This window comes from Culex quinquefasciatus, chromosome 2 (genome assembly GCF_015732765.1).
Source record: "Culex quinquefasciatus strain JHB chromosome 2, VPISU_Cqui_1.0_pri_paternal, whole genome shotgun sequence".
Taxonomy (NCBI): Eukaryota; Metazoa; Arthropoda; class Insecta; order Diptera; family Culicidae; genus Culex; species Culex quinquefasciatus.
Genome location: NC_051862.1, coordinates 7,265,319 through 7,285,972, shown reverse-complemented (window position 1 = coordinate 7,285,972; position 20,654 = coordinate 7,265,319). Strand labels below are relative to the sequence as shown.

Here is a 20,654-nt window from a genome sequence, read left to right as displayed (position 1 = left end):
TTTTACACGCTAAACTACATCCACTAAAAGTCACGAAGTAAACAAAATGGAAAAAAACATCGCACACACTAAACGGTTACAGCTGATTTGGAATTTGACAAATTTTGTTGAAATAATATTGTTTTTTGGAGAATGTTTTGTTTGAAAGTGATAAAATTTTGAAATCTATTTGTTTTACCACTGAAATTTTTCACAAGTTATTCAATTTTGAATAAAATTCAATTAATTTAGGCAACTTTCCTTTGTCGGTAACCACCTTTACGTCTTGTGTTTTCAGCCAGAGCCAGCTTCCATCATCGCGACATTTCGATATTTCAGTGTCGAGAAGAAGTCCAGCCGAGGCAGAATCCGGGAAGCAAAAGTTTGGCGAGAAAGAAAAGTATCGGAGGAGAAGAGAGAAAAAAAAGTTTGTTCCGTTCGGCCGCGTCCGCAATGTGTCCCCGCAGGTTCCATCAGTTCTAGGGTTGCGACGCGGATTGCCCCCGGGAAGGGAAAAGTTTAGCAAACAGGAAGCGCAAATCTGGGGAAAAAGGAGGACCAGACTCCGGATTGATTTCGATTTCGTCGTCGGTCAGAGGCTGCTGCGATGGTTGCAAAATGTGTGTGTTGATGTGTTGTGGGAAGTGAATATATCCGATCCAGCAAAGGGGAGAGAAAAAGTGCGAAAAAATCTGGTGCGAAAATCTAGTTGGCTTTTCCCGTGGCGGCGGAACAAACACAACCTCCGGAACCAGGTTGATTGGCTGGCAGCAGTGAGATGTAAACCGCGAGTGGGTGCTGCAAAAGAGAAGCAACACAAATAAAAGCAGAAGAAAAGAAAAAAAAAAACTTTCAACCATTTGAGAAGCGACACAGAGTCACAGAGAGAGAGACGGGAGCCATCTGAAAAAGAAAAGAAAAAAAAATCGTTCTAAATTTAACACGCGAAAAATCAAAAACAAGGAAAAATAGTTTTTGCCAAGAGTGGCACTTTGCGAGAGTGTGTCCTCCCTCTTGCCCCTCTAGCCCTCGTAAAGCAAGCAATCGCAAGTGGCCACCAGCATCCGGAGAAGGAAGAAACCCGAAACGAAACCAGCTGGTTCCTCTCCAGGTGGTGGCCTCTCCCTCCGGCGCTGAACCAGGAACAACCACGGACGACCCACGGCGGCAGCACTAGGAACCAGCAGCCAGCGGATAATGAAGAGGAGAAATGCCGACTGTGGCAAGATCCGGCGACCCATCAAGAGGAACAAAATAGCAGAACAGATTGGCAGGTCAGTGGCCGTCCCCGGGGTGGTGGTGGCAGCTTGTTGTTGTGGTGGGTGGGATGGGGCAGAAGAAGATTTCTGTGATGGCGACCCTTCCGCGCGCGAGAGAAGGAGAGAAACAGAGAGAAACGCAGGAATTGTGGGAGGTTGTTGTGTTGTGGGGCAGGGAGAAAGGAGGTCCTTTTTGGAAATGGAAATGATTTTACAATGTGCCTGCCTACCTTTGACAATTTGACTGGTTAGAAAGTGTGTTTGAATTGACTGACAAAATTGTTCGGTTAGTATTTTTATTTTTCTTTAAAATTTAGGATATCCAGAATAAGCTGAGCTGATGATTAGCTTAAAATTAAATTTACAATGTTTATTTTTGCGATCTTTTCAGAAATGTCCCTAACCCAATTAATATCTCTTTTATTAGTTAATTTTTTTTTTAAATTTTATTGTGTTTTTATTAGAATTTAACAGTTCTGCTCCAGGATGTTAAATTTGCAATTCAGATTTGGAGAACCTTTCAACTGAGATCAATTCATAAGCCTTTGCAGGGAGGATACATATTTCTACGTTTAGATTTTGCTAACTGGGTGTTCTTTTAGGGAAAATAAATTTTGCGAAAAAAACCCTAGATCTAATATTAGTTAAATTATAAATATAAAAAAACCCAGTTTTCACGTGGAATTTTAAAAAATATTCAAAAAAATTAACTTTTTTCGTTGTAAACAAGGCCGTTATTCGATCGGTGGAGAATTTCCCTTGTCCCCTTGAAAAAGGGAAGCTTCGACATTTCCCGTCTACCGAACCCTTTTTCTTATCCGTTATCATGCCGTTGTATATCTGTATTGGTGGAATTAGTTTTGTTTTCAATTAGAAACAAATCCTTAGCAACCTGAACTAGTTAAATCATCACATATATATGGCGAGATCCAGTCTGCAATCCACTCAAAGCGCTGTCTCCAAGCGAAGCAAAGATGAAAACAAACTACAAATTATCGAAAGGGGTTTGTTTAAATATTACTTCATAAAAAAAAACAAAGGATTTCATGCTAAAATGTGGTTTTGTCCTTGTAATTTTCAAGGTTGAAAAATTGGTTTTAAGTATTACTTCTTTTTATTTTTATTTTATTAATATGACAATGAACAGCCCTGGGCCTTGTAAAGTCAAGGGGCATGATTTGATCCTAGTGCATTAGTTAAAATTTGGGTATACATTCTTTTTTATAAGCACTATGGACACCACTTCATGCTACGAGAACTCGCTTTGCCGCAGCCCCAGGGCTTAAGCGTTGACCGATAAGCTGTCTTCGTGAACTAGGTAGTTCTCCGATAGTGAAAATATCACAATTGCACAAGACACCGCTGCTTCTGTGACTTTTTCACTATCACAATGTGGGATTTAGGTGGGACTTTAGGATAGTACAATTGATTTGTTGCTTAGCATTAGCATTTAAAATAAATCTGTATGCTTTCCAAATCAATTTGATGATAAATTTAGTTGCAATGGAGTACCCGCAGTCGAGCAGTTTTTGACAGTTCGCTCCATAAGAAATACATTGTAGAAAAAAGCAAAAACTGCTCGAATGGAAATGCTCCATTGTTAAGTTAGAGTAATGCTGTCAATAAACTTTGATTGATGTAGAATACTAGGCATTCTGTTATGTCAAATTGTCCATAGAGTCTCGATCAATCAATAATGTAATGATATCGGACAAAATTCGTTGATCTGTTGAACTAACGGTTTTCGGATTATGGTTGTATTGACCATTGTTGCGAATCGAGGAACTACGGATCTTTTGACGTAAATGGTCATTTCTTTTTCAGATCGCGATTTCTATCCTATTTGTATATCAGTTCACAATTTTTTTATTGTTTTTTGATAGAAGTAGTACTGCAACAGTTAAAGGAACGTTTAGTTTTGAACATTAAGTTTAGAGGATTTTAGATTAAAATTTAGATTTTCAATCCAAAGTAGTTAGCAAATGAATATTTGGACTTAAATGAATAATTGAATTAGGGGAACTATACCCTTTCTCAGCCTATTTCTATTATCGGCCTATCAGCACTTTGATCAGGAATTACAGCTGTCATAAAGTGTTTTTGACTGTTCCAAAGTAATAAAGAGCTCAAATAAAAGTGAGCAAGCAACTTTCCATTGTTGATACATCTGAAAATGTTGATTTAATAACGGAAAACGGCTAAAGTGATGAGAATTGGACGAACGACTTAGAGTGATTAAAATGGGCATATTTACCCTAGTTGGACTTATGAATAACACACAACTGTGCATTTATTCTAGAGTCAGATCCATACAGCGTCAGTGTTTATTTGGTCGAAGTGTACTAATTCATTGGCAGATCTGATTCTAGTTGTAATGTACGACAAGACTACTGACGGACGTGACAGGACGAGGGCCCAGTTTAGAGGTTTCGACATCAACGATGTGCGGCTGGACCACCCTCCCAAAAAAAAAAAAAAAAAAAAAAAAATTAATATGACAATGAACAGGGCCTGATGAAAATTTAATTAATTCGTGGTGTTAAATCATTTTTTTTAACACAAAGTACACAACATTGTAAAATTAGAGGAGCTTTTCACATATTAAAAATTTTATATTACAAAACAATGAACATTTTTTTGAAAATGTTGGTGCCTAAAAGTGCCTTATTCAAAAAGGTAAATTTCGATTGTAAAATAATTCTGAACCTGAAAATAATTTTAAAATTTTGTATGACTACATGTTTGATTTTTTCCTAAAAATTAGTTTTTTAATCAAAACTCCCATAAAAAATTAAAAAAATCGAAAATAAGAAAAAATATTTTGATAATTTAACTACCTATTCTAATCTGTAATGTAATCTAATTAAAAGTTCGAAAGAAATTATCCCCATGTTCTTTCTTGTCATTATTGATGATTGCAGTACATTCGAGACTGCCCGAAATGTATTGCTCTCATTGAAGCGGCCAGGCCTACTGCGTTGCATTAACCGCAGAAAGGATTATATAAACGGTTCACATTTTAACAGAATCTAATGTGGAGGAATGATGCGTGGACATACCGTACAAAAACGTTCCGGATTAATGATGTTGTGTGTGTTTTGAGAGAGTATGAACCGAACAAAAATAAAAAAAACAAACCGGTTTTTTCTTAAAAGTCCTAATAAAAACCTACAAGTTTACTCCAAACCGATCGAAATATTTCTTTTTATGGCTCAGATTGTTTAAACACATGCCCATTTTGTATGAACCTCCGGAGCGTTTGGTACGGTATGTCCACGCATCCGTCCTCCCCTGTAGATTCTGTGAAATGTGATCCGTTCACAGAATCCTCTCTGCGGTAAATAGAACGTACTAGGACTGGCTGCGTTTGTGTTAGATTGTATTATATTAGATTAGACATGCCCATTTTGTATGACCCGTCTGCAAAATTCTATGGAGACCTAATCTCATCCAAATAAAAAAATCAAAATTAAAAAATTTGAAATAAAATTTGCTTAATCCTACCGAACTACTCTACCGTCACTTAAAAAATCACCCTGAAAATTTTAATAAATATTTGAAAAATCATGAAAATTTTGAAAATGGGGTCAAAGAACTCGAATTTTATGTTAAGAGTAAACTGCCGTTCTACGCATAATTGTCCCATGTCAGTTTTTGACGATTTTGACTTTATGCCATTTTTAAGTTTAGTCTGATGTGTACTTTAAGAAAAACACATAAAATCTGGTACTTTGTTCGGAAACTCATCAAAAACAACACCAAGTCTGTTTGTCCCATCGTTGAACTTCTACGCATAATTGTCCCACCAAGTATTTTCTTACACGAAATCATTAGTTTTACTAAGCATTATCATTATGCCGTGTTTACCCTTTGTATAGCAAGAGGATCACAAATAAGGGTGATAAACTGCTAACTGGGGCGATTAGGGACACATAGGAACCCACGGGACAATTATGCGTAGAAACACAGAAATCGGTCGAAAAATTTCAAACGCGTTTTTCTCAGTTGCACTTTTTTGAACATGGGACAATTATGCGTAGAACGGCAGTAAAGGAGCTATTACACTACCGCAAACAAACAAACAAACTCGCACTTTTTCGTGTTTGACAGTTGGCCAAACTCGCAAACAAGGCTAAATGTTTGCAGGCTGACATTTGTACAAACAAATCCAGGCAAACAAACAAGGCATTGGCAAACTGTCAAAAAGTGCGAGTTTGTTTGCCGTAGTGTAATAGCTTCTAACGAAACAAGAACAATACAAAAAAAACTTGATTATCTGAAGTCCCATACAAACCTTCGGATAAACAAGTGGATTGAATACATTTAAATGTATTTTTATACCCAAAACTAAACAAAATCAATCGTAATCACACTAAAGAGTCATTTTTGTTACATCCTATGAAATATGATTGACTTGAGAAAAACACCAGATTTCACACAATTTAACCTGAACATAAATTACCATTTGAAATGTTTCAAGAATTATAAATATAGTCTAAAATGACAATAAAATGGAAAAAACACACTCTCGTGACACTTTTTTCCCGATGAATAATATCCATTCTTTGGTGCAAGTGAAGTTTATCAGAAAATTTCCCCACAATTTGCATTACCCCTGTTCAGTGAACTAATAAAAGTAAACACATGCTTTTGCGGTCATCGTTTAAGAAGAATAACCAATGTGTAACAGTAAATACATAGTTAATATAAACGGTATCGTATCAGCTGGTGAGAGCAGGTGGCACTCTCACCAAAACAAAAAGAAGGTCACATCCTTCTTCCGTTAATGTTTTCGCTTGAAGCTTAAGGCCGTACATATAAATGAGTAAAAAAAAAGCTCAAAAAGAAGTGGGCCCCAAATTGCATAAGTACCTTCTACAAGTAAATTCGGTTCGAACAAGAACAATGACCGCAGAATGGACTAAGGATGTGTTTTTCTTTTTCACGAATGCGTGCAGCAGCAGCACTTTTTCTTTCTTTCCGCTGACTTGGTGTTGGTTGGTGGAAAATGCAAAGAAACAAGAAGAGCAAACGACCGACACCGGCTGATAGTGGAAGCAGATGTTTTGGCCAAGCCAAACCGAGTGCCGGTGTTTTTTACGTCGTCCTGGCAGCAAATTGCCTGCAAAAATGTGTGGAAAAGAAAAGTGACATAAATGCAGGCAATTTGTATGCAATTGGGAAGTTATGAGTTAGTGGCATTTTGTGGAGTTATTAATTAGAAGTTTTAGTAATTTAATGTATGTTGATGGTATTATGGGTTCATTAAATTAAACATTAAAACTAGATAACTTTTTTAAAACAACCAATGGGTGTCCTATGTGCATAGGACCTTTTGTAAAAGAAAGCGAGAAATCCTATTTCTAAAAATCTAATTTGCTTGAGCCTTCAAGACTCACGTTTTTATATTTTTGACCAGATAAACATACAATTACATTCAAGCTGAATTAAAATTAATTCAAAACTGAAACTAAATTTTGAAAGTGAGAGTAGTTCTTTCCTTTTTGCAAGTTGCATTTTCTTTGTATTTGTAATAAGCATGAAACTTCGTATTTCCTATGCCAAAGCAAATATTTTTGCATTATTAGTTTTTCCATACAATTTTAGGGGCTGGTCATACAAAATGGGTATATATATGTATGAAAATGCTGATCGATTTGGTGTCTTCGGTTTAGTTGTAGGTTATGGTTAGGTACACAGAAAAAAAAATCCGATATTTTTGTATTATTAAAAATGCAGTTCTCTACGAAATCGGCCGATTTTGTGCATTTAATTGTTTTGTATTTTTTTTGTACTTGGCTCACACTTTTTGGGGGCCTTCCCTATGACTGAAGTAGCTGTTTTGTGTCATTTGTTCATCCATATAAAGCTCCATACAATTCTGGCAGCTTTCTGTAATTCTGTAATTTCGGAATACATTCGTCCGGCTTCAGCTGAAGATTCATGCTGTCCCATGTTGCATGTTCGAGTGTAGACCTACGGAAAACCTTGCCGCGAGGAGAGGTGAGTGAGAAGTACACGAACCACCTACGACATAATTCCTCGGGCGGCCCAGGTCAACTCGAAGTTACCCCAGGCACCCCCAGTGCAGGACACATTGGGGGTAGAAAGTGGATAGAATTTTCAGTGAATACAATAGTTATGACAATATAGGTTCATATAATCCTTTTTCCTTGATCTTACCTTTTGACACTATCAAACCTAGCAATATTACTATTGCATCTTACCATTCCCTTTTGATAGTGTCAACTTCAAACCTTCATCCATTGTGCAATTAACACATAATTTCCGCTATATTCTTCATGCGGAATCGTCGTCTACTTTCTTCGCCTTATTATCACTTAACCACGACGCGATATTGTTCTCACATTTTTTGAGCTTCAACGACCGATTGTTATTCACGCACTTATAAAAATACTTGTTCTGTTTCGCGGCTTTGTCTACTTTAATTTTGGACATGATTATCTTTTCACTGTGAAATACACACTGGCTGATACAATGACTTTTTCGGTCATCGTATGCTCGCAAGGTACATGAAAAAGACAAAGAGAAAAAATGGGATTAGTACAATGTAAAATAAAATCGAACTTTGAATAACAGAACTACCAACTTGTAACGAGAAGCTTACTAGAAAACAACTGAAGTTGTGAAATATGAGACAAGACAAACAAACTTGAATAGCTAACATATATAATAAAACAGTTTGAACGTACCTTTAATCATATTAACAGTTATGCCCAAATTTCTTACCGAATTATTTTCAGCAGTTACATTTCTACAATAATGTATTGCGATTCCAAGTTAGAATAATTGAGTAGTTAAAGTTTATGGGGTTAGAGACAAGTTATAGCAATAGAAAAATAAATAGATGGATAGATTTTACTAAATTTTGTCTTAAAAGAATAGGAAAAATCTAGCTTGTTTTTGAAAATAGCCAATGCACCAAGAGCAAACATACAGCATGTCACGTTCACACCGTATGGAGTAAATGTGATAAACTATATGTCCACATTCGGCGCATCACCTTTTTCAAAATACAGGAAATGATAGAAGAAAGACCCCATTTTGTAAAGTAAAAGATTTCTGCAACACCTTGGATTCGGACCAGACATTTTGTCTGAAATAAGAGAGAAAGACAAATATTAAAATTGTGGTATTATCACTAAATCCTATCATCCTTTCACCCCCCAAGACATGGTCTATCCTTCGTGCCTTCGTGTCTTGGGTGATGGCGAATTCTACCTTCTTCAATGATCTTCGGACCACCTCCAACTAGAATTCACAACAGGACCTCCCTCGGCTCCAGTTTACAACATGACAGCGACGAGAACACAGCCGAATGGGAGTTGACAGTATCAAATGCATGCTATACCCTTTGCTTTGCTGGATACTTACTAATAGCAAAGGGCGAGAGTCCTGCGACTCTCAGCAATCATGAATACTGCCCATTTGCCACAAAGCTCCATACAATTCTGGCAGCTTTCCATACAAAAATAGTACGTAAATATTCGAAATTCTTTATCGTTTGAAGGAATTTTCTGATCGGTTTTGTGTCTGTTTTGTTTGTCTATATTGAGAATTTTCAAAAAATTTTGGAAAAAAATATTTTCGGGAATGGAAAATCATGGGCACTACTAAAAAAAACTGGAATGTTACAGGTGCACTTTATCAAAAAATCTAACATCAAATTTGATTTTACATTATAAACTTTTTTTTGTCCTCTGAAAAATATTAAAAAAAATTAAAAAATATGGGTTTACATTTTGTAAAAAAGTTAATATAAAATCGTCTATACAAAAATGTATGTGCCATTTTTTTCTTAAAGGCCTCATTTACTAAGCCTGATCCGTTCTCACAATCCTCTCAGTGGCAAACACAACGCATTAGGGCTGGCGGCTTTAATTTTTGTAATACATTTTTGGATGTTCTCGTATGTACTGCAATTATTGATACTGGCCAGAAAAGGGAGCGTCCTTTTATTACGTAACGCAGTGGGAGGGGGGGGGGGCGGTTCAGAAGCCGTGTAACGCTCCATACATTTTTTTTAATTTGTATGCAAATTTTGTTACGAGGAAGGGAAGGGGTCTAAAAGTCCGATTTTCTGCGCTTCTAAATTTAGTTTCAGTTTTGAATTAATTTTAAATCAGCTTGTTTTGCATTCTTTGAATGTTTATCTGGCCAAAAATATTAAAACGCGAGTCTTGAATACTAAAGCAATTTAGATTTTTAATCACAAAACTTTCTGAAAGCATGCTTTCATTGGACTGACAGCGTTTGTGTAAGATTCGATTTGATTTGATTAGAAAAGTCCTTATTAATACCTACTACTTTGCCGAAGACACCAAACCGCTTGGGTCAAATCAATAAATAAATCCATATCCGATTTTGGCGGAGAATGGTTCTGCAAAACCTGACCCCAGAGGTATTATTTTTTTCTGAAAATATTGAAAAGGTTGTTAAAAAATCAATATTTCGAAAACTTAAATCAAATTTTCAATTGAAAAGTATACTTTAACAATTTTTTTATAAGGTGCACCGTTTAGGAGTTATAGTCACTTTTAGGTTATAATTGTCTTATCCTGAAAAAATATTTTTGAAAAGCTATGAAATTTTCTTACAATTTTCTCTCTGGGACTTGGACAATTAGTTTCTGATATACAGCCTCATAAAGAATTTGAATGGATGAAAACGAGTTTTTCTTAGTGTCACGTAATTAGCCTGTAATTTTCTATGTCTCGGAAACTATTGGTCTGAATTTCAATGTTTATAAAAAAAATTGAGAAATTTTCTGATCTTTTCTAATCTAATCTAACTCTAGCGCAGCCAACCTTTCTGAAGCATCCTGGAGAATGTCGGAGTGATTACTTCCAGCATCCTTCTTTTCTAAACGGCCAGGCCAACTGCGTAAAGTTTACCGCAAAGATGATTCGTTGAATTGGACTGAGTTTGAGCATGAATATTCAAACAACATGAATTATGAATCGTTGGGAGCCACCATGCTAAGAATTTTTGGTGCTCCGGGACCCTCAGGATGGGACATCGAATTTCTCCGAATGCCCTGGACACCATCTGCTGTGGTTATAGCGCCACAACACGGTTCTGTTGTGACATTTTCTGATCTTTTCAATAAAAATAGTCTTGTATGGTGATTTGTTTGATGCTTTCTTTTGGCATAGGTAATGTATGGACAAAATTTCATCGAAATCTCAAAAATACAAATTTAGAAATTAGAGAATTACTCATATGGTGTTTTGACTTGTTTATGGGACAATCTTTAAAAAAAACCCTCAGCAAACCTTCAGGTTGAGCTGGCAGAGAAATTATGGGAAACTGCATTCTTTTTTTTATCAGCAAAATTACCGAGCAAAAAAGGGATAGGGAAGGGATCTGAAAAATACTAAAAAGGTGCCTAATATCCAACCTTTTCTTTTTCCCCTTCCAGCAACACCCTGCTGTACGTGAAATTCCTTTTGCTATGGGCGTTCGTCATCACCGCCGACTTCCTGCTCGAGTTCCGGTTCGAGTTTCTGTGGCCGTTCTGGCTGCTGCTCCGCTCAGTCTATGACTCGTTCAAGTACAAGGGGCTGGTAAGTTGCGTCACGAGGAGTAGGTATCAGTAGATCCTGAGTACTAATGTTCAATTTTGTTGTTGTAGGCCTTTTCGGTACTGTTTGTGTGCATCGCCATCACGTCCGATCTGGTGTGTCTGTTCTTCATCCCGGTGCAGTGGCTGTTCTTCGCGGCCAGCACCTACGTCTGGGTGCAGTATGTGTGGCACACAGGTCAGTCTTTAAGAAGCTTTGTTTGTTCAGGAAGTCTGGGAGTTAACAAGACTATTAATTTCTAGATAAGGGCATCTGTCTGCCAACCATCATTTTGTGGATTCTGTTCGTCTACCTGGAGGCGGCCATCCGATGGAAGGATAGCCGGAACATACCACACCTCGATCTCTGTCGACCCTTTGCGGCGCACTGGTGAGTATCGATCTACGCTCGTGACCTGTTCAAGCAAGTAACTTTGTTTCCTTTTTTTTGCAGCATTGGCTACCCGGTGGTCACGCTCGGGTTCGGCTTCAAGAGTTACGTCGGCTACCGAATAAGGCAGCGCAAGCAGCGCGAGGTGGCCAAGGACAACGACTTTTACATGCAGCTGCTGCAGGAAGCCCTGCCAAAGGACGAGTCCGCGGCGAACGGTGGTGACTCCCAGTCGTCTACAGCTGCTGCTGCTGCTGGCATGGCGGCTGATCACGGCCAGCAGGATCACCAGTTGGCGCCGGCCAAGGAGATGGTCGTTTCGGTGGCCGTTACGACCACGACGCTGACGACGACGACGACGACCTCGGCGACGGTGATCCAGCCGAGCAATACGAACGGCCACCATCACCACCACAACAACAACCATCATAATAGTAGTAAGAATGCTCAAAGTCACGTGAATGGCCACGCCGGAGGTGGTTCCGGATCGTCGTCTGCGGTCGTGACAGCAACTACCAGCAGCAATGGTAGCAGCACGATGAACGGTGGTGTGAATCACTCGAAACATACGCACCGGAAGAGCCTGGACAAGGACAGCTCGTCCACGTCCACAAGCGGGAAGGCCAACAACGGCAGCAGTGGCAGCTACTCATATCATCAGCAGCAGCAGCAGACCAGCAACAGTGCAAAGGAAGGCTCACGATCGTCGACGACGGACAGTTCACACTCGAACGGTGCTGCCAGCTCTCCAAAGGAGAAGAAAGACTGTGACTCGGCTTCAACGGCGTCGTCGTCGTCCCCCACGACACGGTCCCAGTTCGACAGTGTTCCGGCGGCGTCGACGCAATCCCAGAACCATGACAAGAAGCACCAGCAAAACGGTCACGTCGTCAACTACGAACCGTCAGCCGCGGAGCATTTGCAGCAGCAGGTCGAAAGCGATCCCCCGGTGACGGAACCAAAAGCCGCCAGCAATCGTTCCGGCCGGAAGAATCGCGTCAAGCAAAAGTCCGACCAGCAGCTGGCAGCGGTTCGCCTGGCCGCCACCCTAGCCCTCGCTTCCTCCATCACCACCCTAACGACGACAACGGCTGCCGCAACCACCACCACAACAAGCGCCGCCAAAGACAATCACCCGAGTGACGCACCGTCGACGAACAATACTCAAAGCGGAAGCAATCAGCAGCAGACGGGTCCGCCGCCACCGCCCGTAGTTCAGACGGTGGTGCAGACCGTCAAAGTGTGCGAAACCTGTGCCCGGATGGAGGCGGACGCGAAGAAGCTGCGCACCGAGCTCGGCCAGCTGCGGCAGAACGAGAACGAGCTGCGCCAAAAGTATGACTCCAACACCGCCAATCTCAAGAGTTGTTTGCAGGTCAAACAGAAGGAGCACGACGAGCTGCAGACGAGGTAAGTACATCTTACTTTGAAGGTTTAGATATTTTAAAATTTAGAGAATTTCTCTTTGTTCAATGTTTATTAAAATCATAGTCTTGCACGTATCGTTGTCTGTGGTTGAAGTCTGGTTTAGATATTTCGAATATTGAAAAAAGGCATGGCAAATTTATTTACATCTAAGCCTTTTTTACCGAATTCGGCGAAAACTTACCAAAATTCGGTAATGAAGTTTATAATTTTTAACCGATATTTTATATTCGTTAAAATTTTGTTCATTTTGAGACATGGTTCACTGATCTTTCATATGTTTATACTGCCCCTGATCGCATAAATGTCCCATATGCATTTTCATCGATTTCAAGTTATTGATGCAGTTTGGTTCAAAATTGTGTGCTCTTTCGAAAGAGCCTATAACATCCAGTACTTTGTTCAAGAAATCAGGAGGAAATCCAGTTTTTTCGCGAAAACTTAACACGTAGCCTTATGTATGGGACAAACTTCAAATGCGTTTTTCTCAGCTTGCTGTTTTTGCATATGGGACATTTATGCGAACATGGGCAGTATAGGACCTATTAAAAAAAAATCTAGAATTTAACAATTTTTCAACTACCGAATTCTGTAAATCTAAGTGTGTCAATATGAAAATTCTGAATGATATCGGTAATGATGACATTGGAACCGATTTAATTATATGAACCAAATTTTTCACCTTAATGAATAAACTGGATTTATTGCAAATGCTTATGAGGGAGGTATTAGACTCTGACAAACAACAAAACATGCATTTTTAACAGTTTGCCTGCTTTGTTTGCTTGCCTGCATTTGTTTGCAGAAACGTCAGCTTGCATACATTTTGCTTTGTTTGCGAGTTTGGCAAACTGTCAAACACAAAAAAGTCCGAATTTGTCATAGTTTAATACTTCCTTTAATAAGAAAATATTTCTTAATCCTGTTTAAATAAAACAAACATATTTTTTCTTATTGAAAAAATATATTGCTGTGTGATTCGAGAAAATTTTCCAAAGAATCTTTCAAATTTTCATAAAATAAAATCTGGGCTGATTTACCAAATGCTAGAGACATTTTTTTCAAGATTCGATTATTCGAATTGAAATTTGTGAAATTTGGCTCAAACTTGTATGCGTCTTCTCTATGACCAAAGAAGACATGTTGTGTCATTTGTTCACCCTTAGAAGTTTCCAAACAATTTTAGCAGCTATCCATACAACAATTGTGACCTAAACTTTGAAAAAATATTTGCAACAGTTTTTGTAGGCTTTAAAAAAAACTTTAAAAAAATATTTCGAAAATATTGAATATTTTAAAAATATCTACAAAAAAAATATTGAAAAAAGTCTTAAAACCATATTTAAAAAAAAATTAAAAAAAATATATATATTTAAAAATTAAATTCAAAAAAAAATAAAAAAAAGTCAAAAAATATTTAAAAAAATATTTAAAAAAATATTTAAAAAATATTTAAAAAAATTTAAAAAAATAATAAAAAAAAATAAAAAAATTAAGAAATATAAAAAAATATTTAAATAAATATAAAAATAATATTAAAAATATTTGGAAGGATATTTAAAAAAAATAAAAATATTTAAAAAACTATTCAAAAAAATATTTAAAAAAATATTTAGAAAAATATTTAAAAAAAATTAAAAAAAATATTTAAAAAAATATTTAAAAAAAAATATTTAAAAAAATAAGGCCGTTGCAAATATTTTTTGAAAATTATGTCCCTCGGCTCTGACCAAAGTCGAGGGGGGAGCAAAAAAAATTAAAAGAATTAAAAATTGAAATTACAAGCCTAGCTTTCAACATTTGGATGAAAAAAGTGTTTTAAAATGCATTTTACAGGCGTACAGTTGCTTTCCAATCATTAGTTTTGAAAATATCGAGGTTTTGACGGATTTTTTTTACTTAATTTTCCTGTCATTCTTGAACGACGAAATAGCCTACTTTTCTGTACCAAAAATAACAGAATCGAATAGCAACACTTTCTAAAATAAATGCTGAAAAGTTCTACTTTTCAGCACTGAAATGGGTGCTAAAAAGTTGAACTTTTTAGCACTTGTTTCGAAATGTAACACTTTTCAACATTTTTTGATTTAAACGATTTATTGACAAAATACATGAAAATTCGACTTAAAATTTCACTCAATGGGTGTTTTTCGAAATTGCAAAAAAAAGGTTGTATGGAACTCGTTGCAAAACTTGATTTTTTCAGCACTCGTCGTATTTATCCAACTCGGTGAACCTCGTTGGATAAATGTACGACTCGTGCTGAAAAAATCCTCTTTTGCAACTTGTTGCATAAACTACTATTTAAAAAATATTTCAAAACAATCTTAAAAAAATAAAATAATATTTAAAAAAGTATTTAAAAAAATATAAAAAAAATATTTAAAAAAATATTTAAAAAATATTTAAAAAATATTTAAAAAATATTTTAAAAAATACTTTAAAACATATTTTAAAAAATATTTAAAAAAAATATTAAAAAAAAACAAATAAAAAAAAAATAAAAAAAATTATAAAAAAAATTATTTTTTTTCTAAAGTATTTAAAAAAATATTTTAAAACAATATTTAAAAAAAAATATTTTACAAAATATTTTAAAAAATATTTTTAAAAATATTTAAAAAATATTTTAAAAAATATTTAAAAAAATATTTAAAAAAATATTCTAAAAAATATTTTAAAAAGTAGTTAAAAAAATATTTAAAAAAAAACAAATATTTTAAAAAAATATTTAAAAAAATATTTAAAAAAATATTTGAAAAAATATTAAAAAAAATATTTAAATGAATATTGAAAAAATATCTTAAAAAAATATTTAAAAAAATCATTTAAAAAAATTCCAAAGAATATTTAAAAAAAATCCAAAGAATATAAAAAAAAATTCCAAAGAATATTTAAAACATAATAAAAAACATTTGAAAAAATAAAAATAAATTAAAATTAAAACCTTAAAATTAAAAAATAGGTGATAACAAAAATAATAAAAAATTGAAAATCTAAAAAAATAGGATTGAAATAAAAATTAAAATATTGAAAACAAAATTTAAAAAAGATTCAAAATATTTTTTTTGGAAAATTTTAAAAAGGCAATAAAATAAAAAATAAAAAATACCTATATTAAGCATTTCCTAAACTTAAAATTAAATAAAAAATTTTTACCAAATTTTATAAAATCTAACAAATTTAACAGAATTTAAAAAAAAATCGTTTAAAAAAATGTATATGTTTTCTTTTATTTCGTCGGGATCGGTGGTATAGTGGTACCAACCTCAATCGTTTTCAACTGGGACGTATGGGATACTAAACCGGACCGGATTTTCTTACTTCAAACATCAAATTCGAGTTCTGCGACCCCATTTTAGTCAAATTTGAATGGTTGCCTGCCTAATTAAAAAAGGCATTTTTTCAATATTTCATCATCGCCACTTCGAAATTTTTTTTTTCGTGGTTCGATTATCCGAAGTTTCGATTATCCGAAGTCAAATTTTGCCAAGGCCTTCGGATAATCGAGTGTGGACTGTATACATGAAGGTTTATCTAAAAGGATTATTTAAGATGTAAATTTTCAGCGAGAGAACAAACTTAAAGCGGCCAGGCTGACTGCGTAGGATTGACCGCAAAGATGGTTCGTTGAACTGGGTTGGCCTTGAGCACGGAGTGTACAACGAATGATTGACTCACAAAGAGCTCAGTTATTTTTTTAAATCAAAAATACTTTCACATGACTAGTCTTGAAGTGCAACTTATCGTTGTTATCATTACTTAACCCCTCTCCTCGTTCCCCACCACCCAGATTCCAAGAGCTAACCGCCCAACGCCAGCAGGAGCGCCAGAGCCTCCAAACGGTGGAGCGCCGTCTCGGCGAGGAACGGCGCCACCGGCAGTCGCTCGAGTCGCAGCTCCAGAACGAACGCAAGCACCGCAAGCAGGCCGAGGAGAAGGCGGCCCGGGCCAGCGCCGACTGCGGCGAACAGTGCAAGCTCAAGCGCCAACAGATGGACCACGAGCTGCGCGAGTTGCGCCGGGAGCTGATGAGCTCGGAGGAGGCGAAGCACAACGCCGAGAGCGCGAGCCGCAGCATTGAGCAGGAGGTTTGGGTTGCAAGATTGAGGTTGAGGGTGGAATATTAAGATTGTTTTGGCTTTTCTGTAGATGCGAAAGTTTGAGGTGCAGCTGCGCAACCGCGAGTCCCAGCAGAGCTCGGAGGTGCTGATGTCGGCGTTGGCCGCGATGCAGGACAAGAACGCGACGCTGGAGAAGAACCTGTCGGCGGAGACGAGAGTTAAGCTGGACTTATTCTCGGCCCTCGGCGAGACGCGCCGCCAGCTGGAGATTGCAACTTGTAAGGCGTTTTGCTTGGTTGAAGAAGTTGATGATCTTCAGGGAGTCTGTTTTTTTCATTACAGGTTCGCTTCGTACTAGGGATAAGGAGATTTTAGACTTGAAGGCGAAGATGGTTCAAATTTTGGCGGTGATGCCAGCGATGCCAAACGACTCGCTCTGTCTGACCGGTCCGGGACCGACGTCGTCGTCGGGCAGCAGTAATGTCGGTGGGTTGCGACTCTCGGACGCGCCCCAGCTGCTGTCGGTGTCGGCGTTGAACGGGGGTGGCGGCGGAGGAGGTCAGCCAAGCCCGATGTCGCAGCACATGGTCATGAACAGTCCGCCGTTGATCAATCAATTAGGCGCACTCGGTGTGCTAACCTCGACGATCACGACTTCGACCGCGCCTGCCATGGTGCTTCCGTCGATGCAGCACCATCAACAGCAGCAGTCCGGGCTCATGACCGTCGCCAACGGCCAACTAGTACAAATGCAGCAGCAGCAGCAGCAGCAGCAAAACTCTGCCAACTGTCCCTCCAACCTGGACCCGAACGCGTCGGTTTACACGCCCAAGAACTGCGCCCAGCAGCAGCAGCAGCCCCAGCAGCAGGTCGGCGGAACCGAGGCCTGACCTGCGGCGGCCAGCTGCTCGTTGGACTTTCAACTTCCAACCAGCGTCGGCAGCAGCGCCACCAACAACAGCAACAGTTTCTCCGGTCTCGATCTGATCAGCGGTTCGCTCCGTTTACAGCAGCAGCAGCAGCAGCAACCCTTTCCCTGAATCCACGCGCCGCAACAGAACCAGGGTAAGTCTCCGTCTCCGATTTGATCTCAGAATTTTCACACAAACACACACACACGCGAAATTGTCTACCAAGAGATCCGTTTTCCGCGAAGAAAGCCTTCCACGTGACACGCCCAAAAATTTAACAATTTAAACTGTTGTTATTTTACAAAATATAATTTGCTTTATTTTTCCCCCCACTTTTATCAAAGCTAAAGATCCCCAAATTTCTTTAGTAAACTCTCTATTTCTGATTGTTTAGAACTTCGATTGTATATTGTGATTAAAATGCACTGCAGCAAGCAAAAGTTGGAGCAAACAACAACAACAACGTATGAATTTAAAACTCTCTATCAAAACTTTCTCGACACACGGTATATATATATATTTATAAAAACGATTAAAGCAAGAGCAAGAGTTCACGCAGAATTTAAATTTGAAAACTCAAAGCGCAGTTTATTACAAAAAAAGTTAAGTATGTACCGACCGAGTTCGTCGTCGTGAATTTAAGTTAATAAAACTACGAGAAAAAATAAAAAAAGAAAACAAGAAATGTTGTGATATTCATATTACTTAAAATTAATGATTTAAAGTTTTTTTTTAAATTAAACAAAATGTAGCTTATTATTTATATTACGAGAAAAAACGACAAATTGCAACAACATAAAAGCTCCTATTTTTATTATTAATAAAAAAAACTATTAATTACGAATTACGAAAACAAGTATAAATTGTGTGTGAAAAAACGGATCTGCTATAGAAAAAGAAAAAGAAGCGCTGATTGGGACTGAGGCGACAGAGAAATCTCACACCTTGACAAAGTTGAACAACTCCCGTACTTGAAACAAAAACATTAAAACATGATGAAGATGCGACACGGCAAATGTGTGGGCGCTTCGCGCAAGCGAAAAGCAACACCACAACACAACAGATATGAATGAAAATTATTATGCGAAAGCAAAAAACAAACAAACACAGAGTACAGTGACAAATTTGCAACAACAAAAAAGAAAATAAAACAACAACACACACAATGATTGATGATGACAAAAACATGCAAAAGTAAAACAAAAAACAAGCAAAAATCGTATGATGGATAAGAATAAACTGACAAAACTGCAAACTATATAAAAAAGATGGGGCGCGTTTTGAGTGTTGTGAAGTTATCCGAAAGTGTCCCTTTTAAGCTGTGTAGCCACGAAAGTTGGCTGTCCAGTTCCCACCGCAATAGGCGCACTTGGCGACTTGGGTCGTGCAGTTACTGTTTTCTCTCCGTTTTCGTTTCACGTTTTAGGAGGCCGCAATTTTTCAATGTTTGTGGGAGGCATTTGCACGGTATAAAAACGCATTTTCTCTGTTCGTAAAATAGACTTTTTATTGATAGCAATTTGAACAAATTTCGACCCAAAATTGCAGAATTTCGATAGAACTTTTGATTTAAATATTTATTCTCGTTTTTATTTGCCTGATCATTTTAATTTTAAATTAAATTGAAGTGCATTTTTTCTTCGGATCACAGGGGTTATTATGATTTCGGGCGAAATAATGTCCATCACTTCTTTTGCTATTCATTTTGATTTTTATTTATCATTCCTAAAACAGTCCCAGATCTTCAAACATTCAATAAATTATTATCATTTTCTGCCGTTCAACGCACAATTCACCGGTGTAAGTTTGACGATTTTGACATTTCAAAAAAAAATCGTCCCGGCCTTGAATCATAATAATTATCAAACCATGGTTAACATCGTAATAAATAGTTAAAAATTATTCAAATTAAGTAGTTCTCTAGAATTAGTCATTTTTATGGGTCTGAGTTTTGAGAAAGAATTTTCAGATCGATTTGGTGTCGATTGAGAATTCGATAAATCTCGATGGATAAATGTGCGACTCGTGCTGAAAAAAATCTTCTTTTTGTATCTTGTTGCATAATAGTAGTTTATGCAACAAGTTGCAAAAAGAGGATTTTTTCAGCACGAGGTTCACCGAGTTGGATTAATACGAAGAGTGCTGGAAAAATCAAGTTTTGCAACGAGTTCCATACAACATTTTTTGCAATTCCGAAAAACACCCATTGAGTGAAATTTTAAGTAAAATTTTCATGTATTTTGTCAATAAATCGTTTAAATCAAAAAAAAATGTTGAAAAGTGTTACTTTTCGAAATAAGTGCTGAAAAGTAGAACTTTTCAGCATTTATTTTGAAAAGTGTTGCTATTCGATTCTGTTATTTTTGGTACAGAAAAGTAGGCGATTTCGTCGTTCAAGAATGATAGGAAAAGTAAGTAGTTTCACGACGGAATTGCAAAAACTACTATTTCGGTGCAAATTTGGTTCAATTCTATTAAAATACTTAATTAAGGTAAAGCACCAGTACAAAACAAAACGTGAAGCTGAAACTATCTTAGTTTCATTTTTTATCTTTGAAATTCGAAACAATTGTTCCCGAAATGTCGCCAGTGAGGACTACCCGTTTTCAAAAATTTTAAACTTTAAAAGGTTAGTTCGAGGCAGTCCGATCAACATAGTCTAAATAGAAGAATTGTTTGAAATTTTCTAAGCTTTGTAGGATTTTTTTTGCGAGGATGCTTTTCTTTAATTAAATATTTTTTAATTGCAAACAATCAAAAATAACCTTAGAATGCCTATTACTTGAAAACGGCGCACTTCATCTGAATGAAAAGCAATCCACTTCATCTGAATGAATGTAAAGTAATTTTCGATTGAAAATTTGATTTTGCAACTAAAAAAGTTTTCGAAATACAGTACTTGTTCGGTAACTGGACTGATAACGTAGCCCAGTCACCGAATGCTGCTCACCAACTGGGCTGAACGAAAAACAACGAGGGGACCACCGATGCATAATATTTTCATGATGGAATATAAAAATAAAAGTTACTCAAATTTATTTA

The 20,654-nt window shown here is 36.9% G+C and overlaps 1 protein-coding gene across 2 annotated transcripts; it reads left to right on the top strand.

The window, feature by feature from the left end:
• The first annotated feature begins 293 nt into the window (after positions 1–293).
• Positions 294–18,872, top strand: LOC6037455 (macoilin). Of its 2 annotated transcripts, XM_038253433.1 has the most exons (9): positions 295–1,253; positions 10,681–10,825; positions 10,894–11,020; positions 11,086–11,212; positions 11,276–12,622; positions 16,431–16,728; positions 16,790–16,979; positions 17,044–17,401; positions 17,453–18,872. In XM_038253433.1, exons 1-9 carry the CDS (start codon positions 1,177–1,179, stop codon positions 17,589–17,591), a joined length of 2,808 nt encoding a protein of 935 aa, XP_038109361.1. In that variant the 5' UTR covers positions 295–1,176; the 3' UTR covers positions 17,592–18,872. The 2 variants fall into 2 exon arrangements, with proteins under 2 accessions (XP_038109360.1, XP_038109361.1); XM_038253432.1 differs by having other exon boundaries at positions 294–1,253; positions 17,044–18,872.
• Positions 18,873–20,654: the final 1,782 nt, after the last annotated feature.

Excerpts from the sequence above, each read along its gene's own strand:
- LOC6037455 (XM_038253432.1), top strand. The coding sequence starts at position 1,177 with ATGAAGAGGAGAAATGCCGACTGTGGCAAGATCCGGCGACCCATCAAG. Across the intron at positions 1,254-10,680 it reads ATAGCAGAACAGATTGGCAG|CAACACCCTGCTGTACGTGA; the intron begins GTCAGTGGCCGT and ends TTCCCCTTCCAG. Across the intron at positions 16,980-17,043 it reads CCAGCTGGAGATTGCAACTT|GTTCGCTTCGTACTAGGGAT; the intron begins GTAAGGCGTTTT and ends TTTTCATTACAG.